Below are 22,694 nucleotides of genomic sequence, written 5' to 3' on the forward strand. Positions count from 1 at the left end.
TCACATTAATTCTACTAAAGTTTAGGTCTGTCTTTCTTCTTCTTTCCTTCTCTTTGTTTCTCCCTCCTTCCTCCCTCCCTTCCAGGGTTGTTTATCAGTAGCATCATTGGTTATGCCAAAATGTTTGGGAGCTGAAACTGTTTAACAAGTGCTATTCGATTAGGGGGCCTTATTTCTAAAGTACATTAAGAGAGAGATGTTCAGTGATTTGGGAGTTACAGGTAGTAAGAATTGCTGAAGTAATTTATACTTTAAAAGATCTAGTCTCTTAAAGTGTATTGTGAGTTCAGGTAAGTTTATTGCTTTTGTCAACTTAATAGATAAAAATCAATGTATTCATCGTAAATTGGCATTATTAACTTACTAGTGGGTGTTGACTGACCCCTGGACTTTTTCGAATTTATTTATTCTAACCAGTTGTTAACATTTTTAGGATTCTGAGTTCCTGTGAGAATCTGTTAAAAGTTGTGGACTTTTTCCCCAGGCAGCTAATACATACTCATCCAAGCCATGAACTTAGGTGAAGAACCCAAGCCCTAAAGAGGTTTTTCATTCCTTCTCTGAATCTTAAATTGTTATTCTATTAAGAGATAAAATACTGTATTTTAATGCTCAGGCTGTGTTAAACTTTTGGATATCAAAGCCCCCAATAGAAAATAGATAACATTCGTTACCAGTCTTCTTTTTAACTAAAATCTTCACTACGCTGACTCAAATGTTAAAACTGAATTGAAGGAATCAACTCGTGTCAGGATGCTTTTGTCTGGGAGTAACAGAAAACTGAGCTCAAAATGGCTTAGAAAACAGTGGGGAAAATTTATTTCCCATAAAAACATGTCCTCCCGTGGAGGGTAGTGAAATCAGTGTTTCATTGACATCATTAGGGACATTTGCCTCCTCTGCTCAGCATGTTGGTACAGCTGCCCCTCCTTCAGGGCTCTCACAGCTATGGCAGTTGCAGGGATCACATCAGAAGCACAGCCATGCTCAACAGAAGAAAGAAAACTATTTTTTCTCTTCTTTGCTCTTGAAGTGCAAGAAAACCTCAGCAGCCCTCACTTCCCATTCGCCGGAATGTGCCATTATTTGGCAAAGGAGTGGGATTATTGTGCTGTACATGAGAAAGCTTCCAAGGTCAAGGTGTACCTGGAACAATAGGAACAAAATAATTGGTTTTGGCACTGGGTAAGCAAAGTGAAAGTATCAAAACATATTTCTAGGTGCACCTGGGTGGCTCAGTCCTTACGTGGCTGCCTTCTGGCTCAGGTCATGGGATTGAGCCCTCCTCAGCAGGGAGCCTGCTTCTCCTTCTGCCTGCTGCTTCCCCTTCTTGTGTGCTCTTTCTGTCAAATAAATAAGTAAAACTTTTAAAAAAAAATTTCTAGAAGGGTGAATATTGTGTGGGGAAGATCTTTTAAAAAAATAAGTAAACATATTTGAGCACTTGAAAGAGTCTATAAAGCCAAATTCGTATTCAAGATTGACTTTCCACGAAAGGAAATATATCTGCGTATATGATAATCATTTCAAGTCAGTAATATATAAAATATTTTCACTTAAAAAAATCGTGAGAGCTAAATGACAGCATTTAGTCAGTGTACAAAAGTCTTGTGTTTTGTGTGCCCTTAAGTTAAAATGTGAAATTCTACCCGCTAAGCTACTATAAACTAATTTGCTTTATTTTTCAGTTTTCCACCTATTTCCCTGGATATTTTGATGGTCAGTACTGGCTCTGGTGGGTGTTCCTGGTTTTAGGTAAGTGCTTTTAACATGGACAAAGGAGAGAAAAGATAATTGTAAAATTTTAGAAGTAAAATTACTTTTAGTAATCCTTCATCTTATAATACAGTAATATAGTAGCAATATAGGTATAATTTTAAAAATATTTCTTCAAGATTAGTTTGTCATCACCATTAAAGTAACGTGCATAATAATAAAACATCTCCTAGTGGAGGTTGATCTTTCCTATCCTATTCATACGTACGTCTCAGGTTTCCCATGTGACAGTGGGATACACTAATAAGATGACTTTATAGTCTATGAGTGTTTTTCCCCTCGGGAATTATCACCACAAAAGGGTTCACAGACTCCACCCCAAATTGTTTATAGGTATATTGTAACTAATTGAACTACTCAGGAATGTATGTGGCCAGTCTTCAGTTGGATCTGTCAGCAGGAAACAAAATGTATAGCCTTGCTAGACATAACTTCTGGAAGAATCATTATTGGGTTTCCAGAATTCTTTAGTTCAATACTGATGAGAATAAGAATGATTTTGCAATGAGGAGGAGGCCTTTTTTAAAAAAAGGTATGCTAGGCAATTTCAGGTTGTTCATCTTAAGATTATCTTTTTTACTCTAAGTATGTATTTTAAAATAGCTTCATTCAAGAAATTTTAAAGCAAAGAAATGAACATCGGAGTGAATATGTTGGCTTCTTCATTCTTTGTATAGAAAATATTTATGATACAGTAACAGACCACCATCACTGCTTTCATTTCTACAGAATTATAGCAGGGGCCTCCTGTAGCTATTAAAGATGGTGTAATTGCCTCGCCTGGCTTCTCTGATAGCACTTTCTCCTGTCTCCTGTTTTGGACCTTGTGGTTGGCTCCTTAATTAAGATCCCTGGTGGCAATGCTGCTAATGGGTCTAGTTAGTACAGGGTAGCACCCATGCCCAAGAGTTGCTTAATACATTCAGGACCTACCTGCTTTGTCTATGGTGATAGACCATGCATTGCTGAACCTAAATTGTACTTGGAAAGTACAAGTCTTAGATCACACCACCCCCAGCCTCTCCAACACTATCATCTACTCTGCTGATAGTCATTGGAATTCCACGGAAAGAGAAATCATGATTTTCCCCCTCAATTATTGAGATGCTTAATAATAAACATGCCCCAAAGAAGAGTTACTTTGGAGGAATAGTTTCTTGGTTTGCTTATTCTCAGAATTGTATCTTTAAGAAAAAGGCTGACTCTCTTTTTTCCCCCCAAGCCTAAATCCAAGCAAATCCTGAATGGACCCAAGGAGAGCCATTAAGCATATTTTCAGGTTGATTGTTGACAGCACAGATAATTTAAAGAAACTTAATGAATTGATTGTTTTCCTATATTAAAGTTTCATGGGAAATGAATTTATAATACTTTAATTGATCTTTCTGTCGTACTGTTTACTAGTAAGCAAAAAAACGCTGAGACTTTGGATATCATTTGTGCATTTTTTTTTTTTAAAGATTTTATTTATTTATTTGACAGAGAGAGACAGCCAGAGAGAGAGGGAACACAAGCAGGGGGAATAGGAGAGGAAGAAGCAGGCTCCCAGCAGAAGAGCCTGATGCGGGGCTCGATCCCATAACGCTGGGATCACGCCTTGAGCCGAAGGCAGATGCCCAACGACTGAGCCACCCATTCGCCCCCATTTGTGCATTTGGACCCAGTGTTGGGGTCGTTTTTGGAATTCCTCCTGCAGAAAGAACCAGTTTGTGGGTGTTCTGTTTTGTTGCAGCAGGTCCACACGGGGTACTGAAGCTGGCAGCCCAGGAGCCTATAGCTAGCCGGTGGTTGTAGTTAGTTTGTTCCACAGTTATTTTCAGATGTTTTTTTTAAATTAGCTGCCATCATTTAAAAATCAAGAGTTTCCACATAAAATGTCTGAATTTTTTTTGCTTTTCAAAAAAAACCTGGCATATCTAGCAAAACAGGCCTCTGTTTCCACCTGGCACCCACCCTTTGACTGGAGCTGAGCTGTAGGTGTCCCCTCCATATAGGTTGTGTGCTCTCCATTTCACTAGGATTCCCCGACCCAGCACTTAAATGGGGTGACCTCTGCTCTATAGTCACTTACTGCTTTTGATGCCAAACAGAATGGGAGTGAGGAGTGATTACTGAATGGGTAATTTTTTTAGGGGTGATAAAAAAGTTCTAAAATAAAGGTAATAGTTTTGGTTCTACAGCTCTGTAACTGTACTAAAATTAAAGCCAGTAAACTGTATACATTAAATGAGCGAACTTCATGGTATGTGAATTACATCATCATAAAGCTGTTTTTAGGGGCGCCTGGGTGGCACAGCGGTTGAGCGTCTGCCTTTGGCTTAGGGCGTGATCCCGGCGTTATGGGATCAAGCCCCACATCAGGCTCCTCCGCTGTGCCTGCTTCTTCCTCTCCCACTCCCCCTGCTTGTGTTCCCTCTCTCGCTGGCTGTCTCTGTCAAATAAATAAATAAAATCTTTAAAAAAAAAATAAAGCTGTTTTTAAAAGGTCTCTTAACATCATCAAAAACTAAGGATGTACTGTATGGTGACTAACATAACATAATAAAAAATTATTATTAAAAAAATGAATAAATAAAAAAATAAAAATAAAAAGTCTCTTAAGACTCAGGGACCAGCTGTAAAGGAGGAGGGCCAGGAGCATGTGAGCTGTCATTGGAGGGGGCACACCACCTTCCCCACAGATTGTTAGAAGAGGTACCAACTGAACGTATAGTTTCTGGCGTAGACACACAAAATCAGTCTGACTCCCTTAGTGCCTGGTAAATAAATGGCCAAGTGTACCCTACTTGTCTATATTTTTTAAGAATAGAGAAATAGAGTTCAGAGTTGAGAATACGAGAATTGGTGTTCAGGAAAAAAAAATTGTTGTACTAGGTAAGGGGATCCTGACATCTAGTGGACAATATACGTACAGTTGACAGAAAAAAAATACCATGGCAAGATGCATGGATTTTTTTTTTTAAACTTGAGAAAAATATTTTGTAACCAGTCCCTTTTTTTAAAAAAATTTTTAATTATCTTGAAATACTTTTTTGGAACCCAGAAGGTAGGTTTTGATAAGGCTTCTCAGGTTTCCAAATGTACATGTTTAACTCCATCTTATTTTTTATTTCCCTTTTAGATCAATTAGATTCTTAATGTGCTGCAAAAAGACTTTCATTTGGGCTCTTGAGATTATGTCTTCTCATTGAGAAATGGAAATCCTTTGGAAATTTTGAAGAAAATTACTCATGTTTTGATAGCTCTTAGCTGAAAAACGATAGAGTAGTGCTGTCAAGAGGGATGTTTCTGGGGAGGGGACTTAATATGGAAATTATATATTCATTCTTGGCTTTTCTTTTTTAAATCAGGGTTTCTCCTGTTTCTCAGAGGATTTATCAATTATGCAAAAGTTCGGAAGATGCCAGAAACTTTCTCAAATCTCCCCAGGACCAGAGTTCTCTTTATTTATTAAAGGTATTTTAAAAAATGTACTAGTAATGGGTGTTTTCATAAAAAGCTGTTGGAAAGGGCAAGTTAGAAAAGCTGCCATAGGAGAAAGTATTATCTTGTGTTCTGACAACACAGAAGAGGCAGGAGTCTTAGGAGTCATCGGGGAGCTAGGATATTTGGCTGTAACTATGGGTCCTAGATCTTTGAGTCTTGAGTCCTGAAGCCAGTGCTTATTGTTATACTGGTTCCGGAGGAAAGTATTGGGGAGGAGCCTTTCAAGCCTAATCACTGAGCTCCCCTAAACCTTAGAACTCCAATGTGAAGAAGCCATTGGCTGCATTAGAAACTCCTTTTGTCTAGTATACTTACAAGCCCACCAAGGCTTCCATCTCAAAATGAGTCAGGGAGACTTTCCTGGTATCCTTCTTAGGTTCATACTCTGATATTACCACTCTGGTGGTAAGGGGCGTCAAACTAAAGGAAAGGAAGGGGAAAGGGCCTTTTCCCCTGCCTAGCTAGAACAGAGGGTCCAAGCCCTGTTGAGGCTCCTCTTTGATTGTTATGTGGTTTTCCCCAGAGCTGGTTTCATCTTACATCAGTAGCTGCAAAAAGGAAGAGCTCTGAAATCTTGGGAAAGAGTACACCAGAGAGAGACCTCTCTGGTAACAAGCTATAGGACTTCTTGAACTTTGCTCATTGTTACTTAAGAGTTTGGGGATGAGTGGGTCGTGGGGAGAACCTTGCGTTACACCTAGGGACTAGGCTAGTTGGAGATCAGGCAGGATTTTTTTGTTTTGTTTTGGGGTTTTTTTTCTTTAAGATTTTATTTTAAAGTAATCTCTGCACCCAGTGGGGGGGCTCAAACTACAACCCCAAAATCAAGAGTCACATGCTCTACCGACTGAGCCAGCCAGACGCCCCCCAAAGATCAGACAAGGTTTTGTAAAGGGTGTATCAGTTGAGATAAATGTTAAGTGGTAGGTAGAATTTCTACTAGTGAAAATTGGGTAAGGTGGGGAAGATTTCATAATCACTTGAAGCAGTCTGAAGAGTGTAAATAGAGGCAGGGAAGAATGGCGCTTGCTCAAGGGACAGCAGTTTGGTTGTAACATAAAGGAGTGTTGAAGGTCAAGGCTGGAAAAGCCAGGTTGAGACAGCATTCTCAAGTCTCTAAGTACTAAGTATCTAAGTACTGAGTACTAAGCCCATTTGCAATGGAATTTATAGAGCAGCCCTTAAAATCCAGTGACATGTTGGCTTACTGCAAGGCTAACCCCTTTATGAACATTAATTTGTTCTGTATTTTCTGTAGGGTAGTCACAATTTGTGTAGGTAATCATATGCTTAGAGTGAAGGTCTCAGTTTTGAAGATTCATGGTGGTATCAGGATGTGTGCTTCTAGGAAAAAAAGTAGCCACCATATCTAATTTGTCAGGTGATGGGAGACAGCATTAAAAGTTTGTAAGCAACAGAATAATATGACAAGAACTTGAATATGACAAAAAATTTTTCAAGCATGATATGATAATAACATTTTTTTAGGTTTTCTATATATCACATACTGCACTAAGTGCTTTATATGTATAATTAGATATTCTTATGTAACTAACAAGATTATAGTGAGAAATAACCTCAGATATCTGCGTGGTGGAGTATATTCGTAAGGCATTTCTTACAAAAGTTGAAGCATACAAAGAACTTAGGCTTGTGTTGGTTAAAGTAAGTTTCTTCAAGGAGGTATGTACTTTTATTTGAAAGAAGATTTTAGTCATCAAGATTACCACACATTTTTTGTTGTTGTTGAGACGGGGAATGTTTTATTGCATGTGTAAAAGTGTGTGGCATAACCTGAATTTGAATTAGGACACAGGTGGACATTGACATTGCTGGCCTAGCCCTTAAGCCCATGATATGTCTTTGTGTCCAGGACATCCTAACTCTAATAAGAGACTTATCAGATGTTCTCTGCAGTTTTATGCAGTTACTGTTGTCATCTTTTTTCTTTCCTCTCCATATCTGATTATAATTGGTAATTATTTCTAAGCCTCAGGTTTAACTCTTAACTACCAAAGATTCAGAAGTTAATTCTTTTGGGTTGCCATGGTTCTCCTTCTTACAAAGGGTGCCAAAATCACCTATAGATTTCCCCTAATCTTTTGGTGCCCAAAATATCCTGAGGGGCAGATTTCTTTCTCTCTCTCTCTCTCTCTCTCTTTTAATATTTTAAAATTATTTTTAATCTCTGTAACATGGGTTCGAACTTATAACCCCAAGATCAAGAGTCACATGCTCTACTGACTGAGCCAGCCAGGTGCTCCTTCTTTCTCTTTTTAAAAAATAGTAGATTCCATTAGTCTAGTCAAATGGTAGCTTTGAATTTCTGAATGGACTGAGATCACACCTGTCTATTCTCTTCATCCTTCAGTTAGAAGGAAGTTTCAGTATTTACTAGGGGATTGCAAACCTTCCTCCTCATGTTTCTTTCTTCCTTTTTTTTTTTTTTAAGATTTTATTTATTTATTTGTCAGAGAGAGAAGTGTGCACACAAGCAGGGGGGAGAGGCAGGCAGAGGGAGAAGCAGGCTCCCCGCTGAGCAGAGAGCCTGATGCGGGACTTGATCCCAGGACCCTGGGATCATGACCTGAGCTGAAGGCAGATACTTAACTGACTGAGCCACCCAGGTGTCCCTTTCCCATCTTGTTTCTAATACATAACAAATAACAGCTGGGTTAGGAGAAAGCCTGAACTTCTTGGTTTTCCTGTATTGTCAGAGACTGTATTGAGGGGCTTTTGTTTATAAAAATTGTTAGCTGTTTTGTTTGGATTTTTAAAAATTCTGGAATGTTTTATAGGAGTATTCCTAATGTAAACAAAGCGTCTTTATTTGAGGTTATGATTTGAAGTAGGCTGTCGTTGGTACTAATGATCATGGAGCTTGGAGCGACATCATAGGCCTGCGATGCTCTGTGTTTTGGAATCAGAAGGCTTATTGTGCTTTAGGAGTTGTCAGAAATTCCGAGCATCCCCCAGTGGGGGGCATAGTAGATTTCTTTCCTTTTCTGTCTGACTTTGCTATTCTAGTTAATTTGAAATCATTTCTGACATGCCCAGAGGATTCAGAGCTCTAAATTAGGGGTTTGGGGACTTAGAGCAGCTTTTAGAATTCTAATGACTTCCTTACTAATTGTCAGTATCCCCAAGAGAATCTGAAAAGCCATAATATGCCATGGGACTGATTTTCCTTTGTCCATTGACGAGGGTTAAGAACTGTTCATCTAGATCCAAATGTAGAATGTTTCTCTAGTTCAGAGGAAATTTAATTTAGTTTGAAGTTATGCTAGCAAACCATCTTGTAAGGAATGAAGATTTTATTTTCTTTCATTGAGACTTCTTACTTCATTTAATGTGGTTGTCGCCAGTTAAAAGCTAGCTGTAGGCTTACTTTTTGCCAGAAAGACGCATTTCGGACTTTTAAAATAGCTTTGCCATAACAGAAAAAGAACTTAATTCCCATGCTGTCCTAAGATCTGGCGTTTTACTGGAAAAAGGTATAAGAATAGTGACTTCTTTTCAGGCGACCCAAAATACAGTACACGCAAACAAACCTTAAAATGACCCCAGAAGGCCTCTTTCTATCAGCTAAAATAGTTGTTACAAAAGCTGAATACTGAAGCTCATGTACTACTTTCTCAGGAGCTGCTTTCAGGTTCCCTTTTGGGAGCTCATTTAAGCTTAAAAAGGAAATCTGGTTTCCTGCCCCCACAGCAAGAAGAGCCAAAGGAACTGCTAGAGGTGGGCCCAGCAGCAGCAGGAAGTGTGTGACTGCGAGGAAGCGGGAGCACAAAGTGCACACACTCCTTCTGTATTGTTTAAGAAGAAACAGAGACCTCTCTGAAATGGTCAAAATGTAAAGTGTTCATACTTTTTCTTATTTACCAGTTAACTGGAAAATAAATGTTTAGGTGGAGTACCACTTCCTCGGATGCTGCCAAGTAGTTGAGGCTTTAGCTACAGTAGCTGGAATGTGTAGCTTCGAAAGTACTTGCACATAAGAAGCACAATAGAGTTTAGATTCTGTTATTATAATCACCTTTGAAATAGGAGGAAAGAAAGTTTTGGGGTGTTTTTTGTTTGTTTGTTTTGTTTTTGAGAGAGAGAGAAAGACAGACAAAGCACGCTGAGCCAAGGGGCAAAGGGAGCTGGAGGAGCAGACTCCCCACTGAGCAGGGAGCCTGATGCGGGGTTTGATCCCAGGACCCCAGGATCATGACCTGAGCCAAAGGCGGACACTCAACTGACTGAGCCACCCAGACGCCCTGAGGAAAGAAAATTTTTTAAGCCCTAACATTCATGAGATAGGGCCCTTCCTAATTAAATAATTCCTGTGACCTGGTGAGCTGTACCTATTAGACACCAGATATTTAAATTTTCCCCCATATGATGATAAAGTCTTTGATTTTTCCCAGTCTGTAATCTTCTCTCTCTTCTTTAATACCTCTCTCAATTTATTAAAGGAAGTTCACCTCAAGTTAAAGTTTGATTTATTGGACTGTGTTATAAAGTAGCAAGGTAGTAGAAATGCTTTCAGTGGAATTTTTGCTTAAAGAATTCACGTAACGTTCAGGAAGAAATGGCTGTCTTCCTCTTGAAATTAAATGATCTGTAGGCTCCTGGTTCCTTTTGTTTCTGAAGTGATGTGACGTACAGTTTAGTAATGAAGCCCACAGTCCCTAAAACCCTTCTGTCCTCCAGTTGTGTGCCGCCATTGTTCTGTAGCAACTTGTGAGTCAAGTTGCTTACATCTGAACAGGCCTCCAGGTCTTAGCGGTGAGCGCCTCTCTAGCAGTCGTTTTCCTCTGGAGATGGTACAGTGATTGAGATCACCCATTACTAACCTGCCTAGGCACTCTTAATGGAATTTTAATGTTTGCTGGGTGGCTCTGACTTTGAGGGCTCTATGAAAGCTAATTAGCCTCTGTAGAAGCAGGATGGTCTAAGGAAAGTGGCCAGATAGTTATCTGGACTGTATCGTATGTTCTTGCAAATTCTAGTGTTTTGGCAGATAGAAACAATTACATCAGTTTTCATCTATTAATGGAAACAGCTAAAACTGAACTTAAGTTTGTGTAGTAAGTCTAGCCTCCTGGCAGAAACCTCCATTTGATGTCGGTCTGCGGATACTCTTTTTGCTTCTTGGTTTTTTGAGGTTCTTGTGTTCACACGTTTTTGTCCCTGCACATCCTGAGGTCTCTCAACCTAAACAAAAGTTGCTCTTGTGTCAGTGGCACTGGTTTCCTTGAATACTAACTGAATTTGGAATCTGGGAGAATATCAACAGTTTAAGAAAGCGTATGTTGATTTCCTCTTTTGTTGTAGCTCCTCTCCGTTTTGTCAGCCTTTTAAAGATTGATGCAGTTGTCTAATCAGAAAAGGTAGAAAAGGGCTACTTGGAGCTTTTACAGGAATTTGGAAAGGCGGAAAAGTAAGCCAAGGGTCTACGTAGTAGCCCATCCAACTCTCCCTTGGTGCAGGGTGCCACAAGGTGGTTTCTCAAATATTTCTTAAGTAATACGTATCTCGTTAGTAGTTTTCTTCAGGATGAATATTGGGAGTTCCTTGTACTTTTCCCCATTATTTCCACGAAAACTAAAACAATTACACCAATACAGAAATGCCTCAAAGTACTGGATGAAAACTGGACTTTACAATATATATGGACATTATTTTAAGAGTGTTTATTTCAGGGGCGCCTGGGTGGCACAGCGGTTAAGCGTCTGCCTTCAGCTCAGGGCGTGATCCCGGCGTTATGGGATCGAGCCCCACATCAGGCTCCTCCGCTGGGAGCCTGCTTCTTCCTCTCCCACTCCTCCTGCTTGTGTTCCCTCTCTCGCTGTCTGTCTTTCTCTCTGTCAAATAAATAAATAAAATCTTTGGGGGGGGGGAAAAGTGTTTATTTCAATCATGTCTGTTCCTTTTTTAAAAATTAGTTTTATGAACTTTTTATCAGAGATATATGCCCCAAAATACATCGACTTTTTTCCCTAATTGATGAAAAAGAATGATCTGGGCTACCTGTGAATTTCCAGATGGCTTTAACTTTGCCGTGCTCTCAGTACAGCATGACAGCATTGGCATCCTTATTGGAAATCATCTTTGCATGAGATCTGGCAGAATTGGCAGGGTGGACAGTAACTTCAGGTGTACCAGGAAAATTACCTGTGCACTTGGATTCTGCTCTCATAGCCCCCAAGTTGCAAGTCATTGCTGTGGAGGTTAAGTGCAGGGTGAAGGAAGTGGTATTTGCATTTCATTCTTTTGTGGGGAAGTTTGGAGAGAGAGACTCCTGGCCTCCTGGGCTTTAGAGAAAGCATTCAAATTCTTGCTAGTTCTAGAGTCCTTGATAACTTTAAGAACTGAAATTTTAATGTTTATTGAATAGTATGATGTCAGTGTATAGTAATCTTAAAGCTATGTTAAAATGTACTTCTTGTGTCTCCAAACATCCTGCCTTCTTTTGTGACTACATCCTTCTCTTGGCCAAAATAACAAGCTAACTAGAGTTTCAATATTCAATATCCTTCTCTGGCAGATGTTTTCTGGCAAAGGCCTTCCTGCGTTTATGAATTCTCTCTGAAGAAGCAAGAGAACACCTGCAGGAAGTGAATCAAGATGCAGAACACAGAGGAATAATCACCTGCTTTAAAAAAATAAAAGTACTGTTGAAAAAGATCATTTCTCTTTATTTGTTCCTAGGTGTAAAATTTTAATAGTTAATGCAAAATTCTGTAATCATTGAATCATTAGTGGTTAATGTTTGAAAAAGCTCTCGCAATCAAGTATGTGATGTATTAATAATGCCTTATCTATTGTTTGTAGTCATTTTAAATAGCATGAGCCTTGTCCCTGTAGTCAGTAGGGGGCAGTCTTGCTTTATTCATCTTCCATCTCAAAATGAACTTGGAATTAAGTATTTTAGTGTAAGATATGTATAATGCTGGCCATTTCAAAGGGGTTTTCTCAAAAGTTAAAACTTTTGTTTTGACTGCATTTCTGCACATAATCCATACTTGGTGTTAAAATTAATCTAGAAATTTATTCAGTTGTACTGTGAACACCTGGAAACAAAATCATAGTGCAAAATACATTTAAGGTGTGGTCAAGAATGTGTTCTTAATTGGTAAATAATGAGCATTAATTTTTTATAGTCTGTATTCTAAATTTTGCAGTACTTTATTGTTCCGTGTTATGAACCTAAAAAATTGTAAAGGTGTTGTCACTGTATAAGATAAAAAGGACAAGGACAAATGGAGCTTAATTACTAAAATGCAATTCTTGACACTCTGTGTGATTAGAGTCCCTTTTACCCCCCCTTTTTTTTTTTTTCCCCGTTTTTTGGGGAGGGTCTCCTGATGACTAGGCCAGGGGCTGGCGTAGAGAGGGGAATAGATACTTAGGAGCAAAGAAAGAATTAGTTAGGAACTTTTGAGATGATCCCTAACATACTGTAGTACTACTTGCTTTTATAATGTGTTAGCAGAAACCGATGAGTTATAAACGTAGAATGATGTGCTTTCTGCCAAGTGGTAATTCACCTTGGTTTGCTATGTTAAAACTGTAAATACAACAGAACATTAATAAACGTCTCTTGTGTAGCAACTTTTGCCGTAGATTAGTGTTTAATTTCTTTGTTTGCATTTGTTCGTTGCCAAGGCAAGTTTTTTCTAATCTTTATTCATACAGATTCATGGAGAATCATTGACTAAATACAAAAAAAATGGTTTGGGGCCAACTTTTTTTCTTTCTTTTTTTTTTTCAGCACAAGAAGTTCCCTTCTCTTATACTCAGTACATTCCTGAAGATGTATGTGAAAATCGGTTCTGCAAAAAATAATGGACTAAATGGGGAGGAGTTGTAGAGATCTTAAATCATTCCAGAATTCCCCATTATGCTTCATTTTTTAGACATAATCTTAGATAATTTATTTCCAGTATTTTCTGCATGTTCCTTGCCTTTGCTCTTTTTCTCATTCGAACACAGTCCGCTGGCTTAAGTCCTGTGAGCACCCAGCCAGGGTGAAAAATTACTCATTCCCCCTGATTTCTATTCTTGTCCCAGTTGTGTTAAATTTAAAGACCAGTGGTTCGTATAATGTCAGCCATTTGATTTTTTTTTTTTAACCTCCTCCACTTACTCAAATAAAATATAAAGAACAAATGCAGAAAGATGGTCAAGTAACTACCCAAACCAGCACCAGGGAGGTATGATAGCTGCAGATGTTATTTATCTGCTGCAGGTAAGTATCTGGGATCAGCTTAGGGAGTCTCTTTAGGGGTGTCAGTATGTAATGCACAGAAATGTAGCTTGTTTGGAAGCCAAATAGGAAAATTGAGGGTCTCCTGGATGGACATTTCAATGATCATTCTAACTTATTTATTATAACTAATAGTACATGTTCTTGTTCGTATTTCAAGTTATATTTTGCAGCTAGGTGAGCAGGGGTTTTAATGGAAGTCTCTTTGAAGACTTTTAAATTTTGAATTAGATTATGCCAACAATAGAGTTTGGAAAATTTTATGTAGCCTATTGTGTTCTAAGGTTTCAGAATGAATATACCTCTAACAGAATAAATTTGGCTGCGTACAACAGAGAGAACTATTTAAATTATCTTGCAGGACAAAATAGAAGGGCCCTAAATCACATAAACTGAAACATCATAAGCTCACTTTGGGTTTATTCTTTAGGTCCTTGTGCCTTATTTGGTTTTGTATATTCAGAGAACTGAAATATTTGGAATTCCTATTTCTACATATTTGGTGGTCCTTAAGACTTTCTCGCATGTAAACCTACAGGGTGACATGCTTTCAAAGTACTTAGAAGGATGATTTCTCTTTTTACTTTTAAACGTTCCACATATTAAAGTCTTTTTAGACATGGAAAGTTGGTACCCTTTGTTACCTAGAGTCCTTAACTCTTAGGATGGAAATATTTGTACTGTTACTTTTCATTTTTTTCTTTCATTCTTTTCTGTTTCCCTTTGGTAGATTCATTATTAATAATAATAGTTTCTTTGAAAGGGTATATTGAGGAACCCCTGTTACTTGCCTGAAGCTAAGGAATAAACTGGCCTTGATCCTGAGCTAAGGGACAACTAGGGCTTACCCATGACCACAGAGGTCCCTCACACCTCTTATATTTGTAATCATACAAGCTATGATTAAAGAATTCTGTGTAGCAATTTCTTTCTTCAGAAAATTAGATTGCTTTGTGTGGGGACAAAAGGTTATTAGAATTTACTTATTAAAAAATTACAAGAGTGAATATCTTTACTAACAGGATCAATTTTGCTTAGGGTTTTAAAGAAAAGACTTTTAATGAAGTAAGTGATAATATTTTTAATTTTTTGTTCGTTCGCTTTCTTGTTAAGTATAAGTTATCTGACTTGGGCTGTGGCCCACCATGAGTCATAGGTAGCACATAGGAATTGTCTTTTGACCTTCACTATATTCTTATACTAGAATATATTCCACAGCTATAAGTGGTTTAAAGGAAGAAATAACTACAGAAGGGGAGTTTTAAGGCCAATAGAAGCGATAATTCAGTTTAAGTAGCTGCTGAAGTGGCAAGATTCTGAGCTCAGAATCAATAAAAATGAACCCCACAAGTAGAGTGTTCTTCAGTTTTAAATCCAACCCTACCCCTCTTCTCCGTGTCCAACCTTGAAGGTTACTGTGGTAGATACCAGAGAAGCGCTTGGCCCTGATTCCAGTAAATACCGATAATCAAATTTTAACTTCAAATATGCCAAGACTAGACACAGAACTGTACATTTATGTAAAGTATGTGGGAATATTTTGTGAACAAGGAGCTGGGGTCCTTGTGCCCTATATGAGTCTGGTTCTTGGTGAAATCTCGAAGATGAACACAGGTAAGTTGTGCATAAGATGTAGTTTAATAATTTTCAGAATCTGCTGTTGTTTTTCAGCTTTAGATTTTCACCTTTTTAGGCTTCAAGAGATGATGAGAGGTGTAACAAAACGCAAAGAAGCTTCTGTAGATGGTTTGTGCATTTTTAAAATCTTGTTCTGTGTATTTTTAATGCCAATACTGTCTGTAGTCTGTAAGGTATTTAAGGTGGATTGAGTGAGAGTGTTTGTTAAAGCAATACTGAAGGACTCTTGGTTTAAGTCTTCCTTTTGCGTATACCTGTGTACCTTTGCCTGTGTGTATGGTTGTGGTCATTCAGAGCACCCACGAAGAGTGAAAAAGTGCTCTTTGACAGATAGCCTCTTCATGATAATGGGTTTTGGTGGGCTCTGCTACTAAAGTGGAGAACAACTCCCAGAAATATACCAGGAACTCCCGAAGGGGGGAGCTGGTTTAGGTTGAGAGTGAAAGGTTTTCAGGAGGAAAAGAGAGTTGCAGAAACTGATTTTGTAACCTCTCTATTCTAAAAAGAGGCTATTTGATAACCCAGTTCCTTGTCTCACCTATAACTTGGTGGCCTATAGAAAGACCTGGTCTTACAGGAAATCCGTCAATGTCAATGGAGAGCTGTCCTCCTCAGGATAGTTTCCCTATCTATAAATTTGAAATACCATCTAATGCATGGCATTTTGATCCCCTCAGACCTTCTAGTTATTTGCAGGATTTGAAACTTTTAGAATGTATTACAAGTTTTCATTCAATACCTGTTCCCACTTAAAAGTCTTTCTTTACCAAAAAGCATTGTTTTCTGATTTTTGAGAGTTTTAACTCTTAAGTTCAGTTGGTGAATTAGATGCTAACTTAAATGCAAATCTATTAAATTTGAATATAGAATATATGAAACATAGAGAATTCTCTCGCATTTTGCAGGATTTCATCCAGGTCAGAAACTGAGATGCAGTTGCGTGAAATAAGACCTCTCCCAATCCTGCTTTGTATGTTGTCCATCGTGTTCTAAAAGTGATTTGTTTTTACTTATTTATATGGGAAATGAAATGTTTCACTAACTTCCCCATCCATATGTGATTGCAGGTTTATAGACAATGAAAGTGAGAAGTGGTGTCCTTCAAGTCTTACAAAGATGAGTGCTGAGGCTCTGAGAAGACAGTATTCATTGTTTTTCGTTGTCTGGGAGGTTTAAGAGTGGTATATGCAGCCTGGGAAACAAGAAAGTGGGTCAAAAACCTAAAAGGAATCTCAAATAGAAAAGGTGATTTCCTGACACAAAGCATTATCAGCTAAACGGTACAACTAAGAAAGTGCTGCCTCTGACCATGAAACAGCCTGACTCTTTTCTGAAATCCATGCAGAGCTGCAGTGATTTTCCACCTTGCACAGTTAGGGTTTGCGTTCATGTCCCCTACTGAGAGCTGCTTCCCCCATTTAAGCCAGATACTTCCTGAGCCAAGTGGAGGATTGGAGCAACCTATTATCATAACTTGGCTAGAGTTACGCTTGATGAAACACCCTTCTTTTCTTTTGCACAACAGTACAGAAATGCCGAAAATGTCCCCTTAATGTGAGCTTTTAGAAAGAATTGTGCCATCTGCTTCCTGATTTCACATCTTTATTTTGATGGGACGTTTCATAGGCTGTATTTGGCAGTCGCTGGATTTAGACGTCATTCTGGTCATTTGACTATGTTCATTTCTTCTCTGAGTATCAACTTTAATGATTTTTACATCGATGATTTAGTTCTAGTTTATATTTTAACTGGATTTGCAGATAATAATTAGTAAGGGAGCACTTGGCTTGTTGGATCAATATTTTCACGAACGCTTATTACTGCTAGCAGCATTTGGTACTATGTAGTTTTTAAGAAGTGGAGATGGGTAGCTTAAAGAGGCAAAAGTAGTCCATGTTTTTCTAGGTTTGAGTCAGTGATTCTCAAACTGGATCTGTGTGTCCATCATCATGTATATGAGAAAAACCTTTTTGGGGGGTTGTTAAATATGTTACAGATGTTTTCCCTGAGACTAGATGTGTGAAATGGGGTTTAATTTATATGTAGGTCTCCCACCTGTATTTGGCCTTAACCCCTTCTGTGATTTAGCAGTTCCCTAGATTTAGTATTGAAATAAAACCTTGTTTTTCTAGGGGCACCTGGGTGGTTCATTCGGTTAAGCGCCTGCCTTTGGCTTGGGTCATGAACCCCGGGTCCTGGGATTGAGTCCCGGTTTGGGCTCCCTGCTCAGCGGGGAGTCTGCTTCTACCTCTCCCTCTCTGACCCCCCCCAACAGTCATGCTCTGTCTCGTATCTCTCTTTCTCATAAATAAATAAAATCTTTAAAAAAAAGTCATTTTTCTAACCTTCGTCCTGTAGAATTATAGTCAGACTTAGTTTCTGCAGCAGTTCCACAGAGCTTCCAAATAAGGATAATGCATAAGTACTCGTCTCAAGTCTTCACTTTCCACAGAAGGTTGGATAGAAGAAATTTGCAGAGTTGTATACCTACGCTTAAAATTAAGAGGTAATGTTTTTCATTAGAATGTTTTCAGGGCATTGTTTGCTGGGTAAAATTAAGAATTATTTTGTCTTCAAAATTGGTCTGTAGGTCTTCTCAAAGGTCATGGCTACAATACTTCCTCTTTATAGCAGGACTATGGGAAGGAGTGTGTTTGCAGAGCAACAGGGAAAGGCCATAGGGAAATTAATTTCTAAATATTTGGCTAAGAATGATTGTGGACTCTTCCTTGGAGGTCTTTTAAAATAGAGTGGATCCTCATCTGTTTGAAATGGTTTAAGGATAAAGGAAAAGGAATGGATTAGCAGGCCCCTTAAAATCCCCAGGAGCTCTAGAGGTTTGTATGTGGGCCATGTCAGTGACAGATGGAACAGTAAGTTCGACAGATGTCATGTCTGCCGTTCCCAGGCCGTGCTCGTTTTAATGTGACCTTACGGGAGCACTGTCCCAAATAGTCTGCAAGAGGGAAAGGAGTGTGTCTAAGCTTCTGGTAGACCTAACTTGGGAGGCTTATTACCTGCTACTACATTTGTTTTAAGATCCAGTGATCAAAAAAGTTACACTTGGCTCAGAATTCCAAAATGAGAAAACAAAAAAGCACCCTCCAGTTTCTGAAGCCATTTTCAAACCTTTGTATATTCTGAAGGGATTTTGTTTAGGTGGCATTCGCTAATGTTACCTTTCCGAATCCTTCCCCTGAGGGACCATGGGAGGAAGAAAGCAAGCAGATTAGATGGGTAAGGAGGGCCCTAGAGGAAATGAAGTCTGGTTTGTTAAAAAAGGACTGATGGAAGAGGGTAGCAAATCGGTTGCTTTTGTTCTTTGGTCCTGCTTTAATCCTTTAGACTCACAGGATAAAATTGCTAGCTAATTGCTAGGAGCCCCCTATAAAAGAGGATTGGCCTAAATTGAAGAATAAACTTAAAGAGTGACTAAGGATTTTTTTTTAATTCCTCCTTTATTCAGGCCACTTTTCTTTACATATGATTATGTCTCCAAGAAGTGGTTGGATACCCTCTTGAGAGGTTTTCTTTACAAAAAAGAAAGAAAAAGTCCCTGAAATTCCAAAGACTCTTTTCCCCCCTCACTGTAGCCTTTTTTGTAAAGAGTGCGATGAACTAAATTCACTAGACTGTAGTTTACATTTAAAAAAACAAAAAAAACCAAAAAGCCAAAAAGACTAATGTGTTTTACAGTGGCATTTTTAAACAAGTGACTCATTGGTAGAAGTATATTGACCATTTTAAAGCGCAATCTGATCTTACGGGGGAGACATAATTTAAATGTCAGAGAATTTAACCTGAGTACAGACACTGTATTTGGACAAATTATTGTGTTTGTGTCTTGGTGCCAATCGCAATCATTTCCTAATTAGGTGCTTTTTTTCAAATAATACCTGATCCATCCAAAAACAGTATACTAAAAATTGTCATTAAAACATATCAAGTTTTAATAGCAAGCCATGGATACTTTTACTGCCTTTTATTTATTGCCAGGTGTATTTTATTAGAAGGAAAGGTAAATAAGTGTGTTCTGCAGAAAATATGTAGTGTAGTCAGTCCCAGTAGCAGTTATTATTTTTTAACTAGATGGTGAAGCATTTACACACTTAGTTTATTAGCGACCTTCCCATAAAATTTTTAGGAACACAAGGCCAAACAGAGGTCATAAGTTTCTCTATGCTGGCCCTCCAGAGCACTGCTTTGGGTGACACGAGACAGCTGAAGAGAAGCCAAGACACCCTCCCTGCATCTTCACTTTCCAAGCGGCCTTGGCTTCACCTCTGTCTCCGAGAGAATGATGCATGAAGTTCAGTCACCTGTGTCCGAAGTGATAAAGCTGTACTTTCGAAAGAAAAGTTCTATTTTTATAAAGTATAAATACTTGTGCCTTTTTTTTTTGTAAGCCACTTTATTAAGATATGATTGGCATACAAAAAGCTGTACGTACTTAATGTATACAACTTGAGTTTGGAGAGAAGTCATTCAGACGCCGTAACCATTCGTTACTGCCAAAACTTTCTTCCTCCCCTACTATTATTATAATCTATAATCTATATCTAAATATATTCAGCACCTTCCAAAGTTTCTTTTTGCCCTCTTTATCATCATCATCTTTTTGTTTTTGGGTTTTGTTTTTTGTTTGGTTTTTGGTGGGTTTTTGTTTTTGGTTTTTTGTTTTGTTTTGTTTTTAAAGATCTTATTTTTATTTATTTGACAGAGAGCACAAGCAGGGGAAACAGGCAGAGGGAGAGGGAGAAGCAGACTCCCTGATGAGCAGGGAGCCTGATGCAAGGCTCGATCCCAGGACCCCGGGATCATGACCTGAGCCAAAGACAAGATGCTTAACGACTGAGCCACCCAGGCACCCCTTGTTTTTGTTTTTTGGTGATAGCATAAGATCTACCTTCTTAGCAAAATTTTAAGTGCAGTGTTTAATACAGTGTTAACTCCGGGCACTATGCTATGTAGTGGACTGCTAGGGTTTAGGCACCTTGTATAGCTGAACTATTCTGACTTCTTGGATATAGATGTTTTAGGCCTTCGTTGGCTAAAAAGTTACTAGCTGATTATGACGTGTATGACCTTGTACTGGCAATCACATACGCAGGCTTTGTAGAAGAGAGCCCCTGGCTGCAGGGAGCTTCTGGTCAAGGGGGAGGGCTGGGCAATGCTTTCCCTCCAGGAATCTCAATCCATCATCATTTTCTCTGCCTTACTTGCATAGTGGTGGAAGAAGTTTTTTATACTTTTCAAGTTACATTTACTGCTCTTATTTTGTGTTTACCAGAAGGGCACTAAAGATCTTCATAAAACCAAATACCCTCCAAGGAAAGAAAAATTACTGCCACCTGGGGAAGCCCCCACTGCCCAAAGAGCCAACAAGGATGGGGTCTCAGGGACCCCATCTCAGGGACCTGGAAAACCAGCTGCAAAGGGAGGTGCAGACCCAAATCCACTGGGCCAGGGCTTGAACCCTCACTCCCCACTTACTAGCTGTGCAATCTAGGCCATTTGGTCGCCCTAACCAAGCTTTGTTTTCCTAACCTGAGTTCCAGGGTATTTTCACGTGAAGCTGTTTTTAATTTTAAATGGGATGATGTAGGTAAAGTGCCCGGCCGCTCTGCAACCAGCTACAGCACTGGACCCAAGGGCAGGACACGAAAAACCCAAACCTATAATTCAAACCAAGGGCGTTCATTCCCTTCTCAGGACCACGTGGCTTTCCTAAGTTCTGCCTCTCCTCACTCTTTCTTTCCTCAAGGCTGTCATTAGACCATCCCTGATAAATCAGACCACTCTTTTCCTCCCTAAATTCCTGTTGCCCAGATGCGAATATGACTTACCCTTGCTTTTCTGGTGATATCATCATGTGTTTATGTAGGATGTTCTATTTGTATACATGTTCATTCGATCCTCACAGATTACCATAAAAGGGATCGTTGAGCGTTCTTTGCCGCCAAGCCACCAAAACCTCCCTCCCCCTGGCAAATAATCTTTCAACACTCAGTCACATCAAAACACTCTATAAATCCAATAAACTCTGATTCTCGTTTCCTTTCCTGAGTTCTAACAGGCTGAGACCCTGGCCTCCTTTTTTCTTGGGCCATTCGTATTATATTTCAAGATTTCCCATACACTATCTTTGTGTGGATTTAGGTCTTTAAAGCGTCCTTTGAGATTCTTATCCTTGTCCTTATTTCTTTCTGCACTTGCCTTAAATTCTTTGCTACTTTCCCCACTCTTCACGTATCCTTTCTGCCTGCCTCCCTGCACCTCCCCCTACAAGTTTTCCAGTACGTCTTAGATGACTCTACTTCTCTGGCCTTTTCCAGTCCTAAATTCCTACACATCTGTTTTCTATGACCATAGATAGGGCCATTTTCTCTGTAGCCACCTTCTGCCTCCTTTTCTATGCCTCATCTGGGCCACGCCAACACTGGTAACTTACTGCCTTCCTTGGCCATTGACCTCTGCCCCATCTAAGCAGAAAGTCACGAGCTTTGATTTCCTTCCTCAACATCCCTGGGTAACAGAGGTACGACTTGTCTTTTCCTCTTATTTGGGATTTGGGGAGCTTCTCACAGATGTGGCCCTGGTCACAATAACCGTGGGCTCAACTCTCATGTCCCTTCTGTGTGAGTTTCGTTTGTCATTACATAGGAGACAAAGAGTGTCCTCTGCTCACTGTTCTTCCTCACTTGACAGGAACATAAATGATTGCTGCAGTAATCTGTGGTGAGCTTTAGGTCTGTATGAACAGTGCCTGACCGTTGGCTGGCCCCAATTTTTAGAACCCTGTCGATGTTTCTGAACTACATTCTAGGAAGCACTGGGATCCCGCAAGCTTCTAATTGGAATTTTACCTTCTAAAAACATCTTTAACCATTGAAAGATAATAAAATGTCCTTATTCAAATGTGTATTCACCCGGTGTAGATATTTGTGCTCTCGTTTACAGACCGAAGTGAAGCAAGGATTCAAATGGAACCTATAAATAAACTGAATAACAGCACTATTTTATCTGCTTCATAGATTGGAGTATCAATAAGATTTTGTTTACAAAATGTTCTCTAGGTGAAAGAAAAGGTTGGAAAACCACTGCCCTAGGTGAGTACCCCAACTCATTTCTCACTTTGCCTGAAGCTGTTGGACCATCATACTGTCTTTTTTCCCTTGATCTTACAGGGCTTTCAAAAAAATACCCTGATTTTGCAAAAAACAGTCAACAAATCTAAAAGTTACCTCTACTCCACTCCCTCCTTCCCGCCCTCAATCAACAGTTTTTTTCTTTTTCAGTCTTGTTTTTGTATATTTATCACTTTGACATTTTGAGTAGTCCTAGCCTGGTACAGTCCAGTGAGATGAGGTCGCTTATTAAGCCATTCTGCGTATGTCAGACATTAAGTTTTTGCCGTCCTGGAGATTCTCTTGCCTTTTCCTTCTTTTCAACTAGTTGTAATGAATCCTACATGGCCGTGTTTTTTAAGCCAACTTCTAATACTTCTTTTCACTGTTCTTTTGCTAAGGAGAATAGG

The 22,694-nt window shown here is 39.1% G+C and overlaps 1 protein-coding gene across 1 annotated transcript in view; it reads left to right on the forward strand.

Annotated features, from left to right (window-relative positions):
• Positions 1 to 12,864, forward strand: part of NDFIP1 (Nedd4 family interacting protein 1) — a 50,997-nt gene extending 38,133 nt beyond the window's left edge. Inside the window, exons 6-8 of the mRNA XM_026499029.4 lie at positions 1,689 to 1,755; positions 5,127 to 5,232; positions 11,798 to 12,864. Of these exons, the coding sequence (XP_026354814.1) occupies positions 1,689 to 1,755; positions 5,127 to 5,230 (171 nt within the window). The 3' untranslated portion in view covers positions 5,231 to 5,232; positions 11,798 to 12,864. The remainder of the gene's footprint in view (positions 1 to 1,688; positions 1,756 to 5,126; positions 5,233 to 11,797) is intronic.
• Positions 12,865 to 22,694: the final 9,830 nt, after the last annotated feature.

The sequence above is a fragment of the Ursus arctos genome, unplaced genomic scaffold, assembly GCF_023065955.2.
Source record: "Ursus arctos isolate Adak ecotype North America unplaced genomic scaffold, UrsArc2.0 scaffold_5, whole genome shotgun sequence".
NCBI lineage: Eukaryota > Metazoa > Chordata > Mammalia > Carnivora > Ursidae > Ursus > Ursus arctos.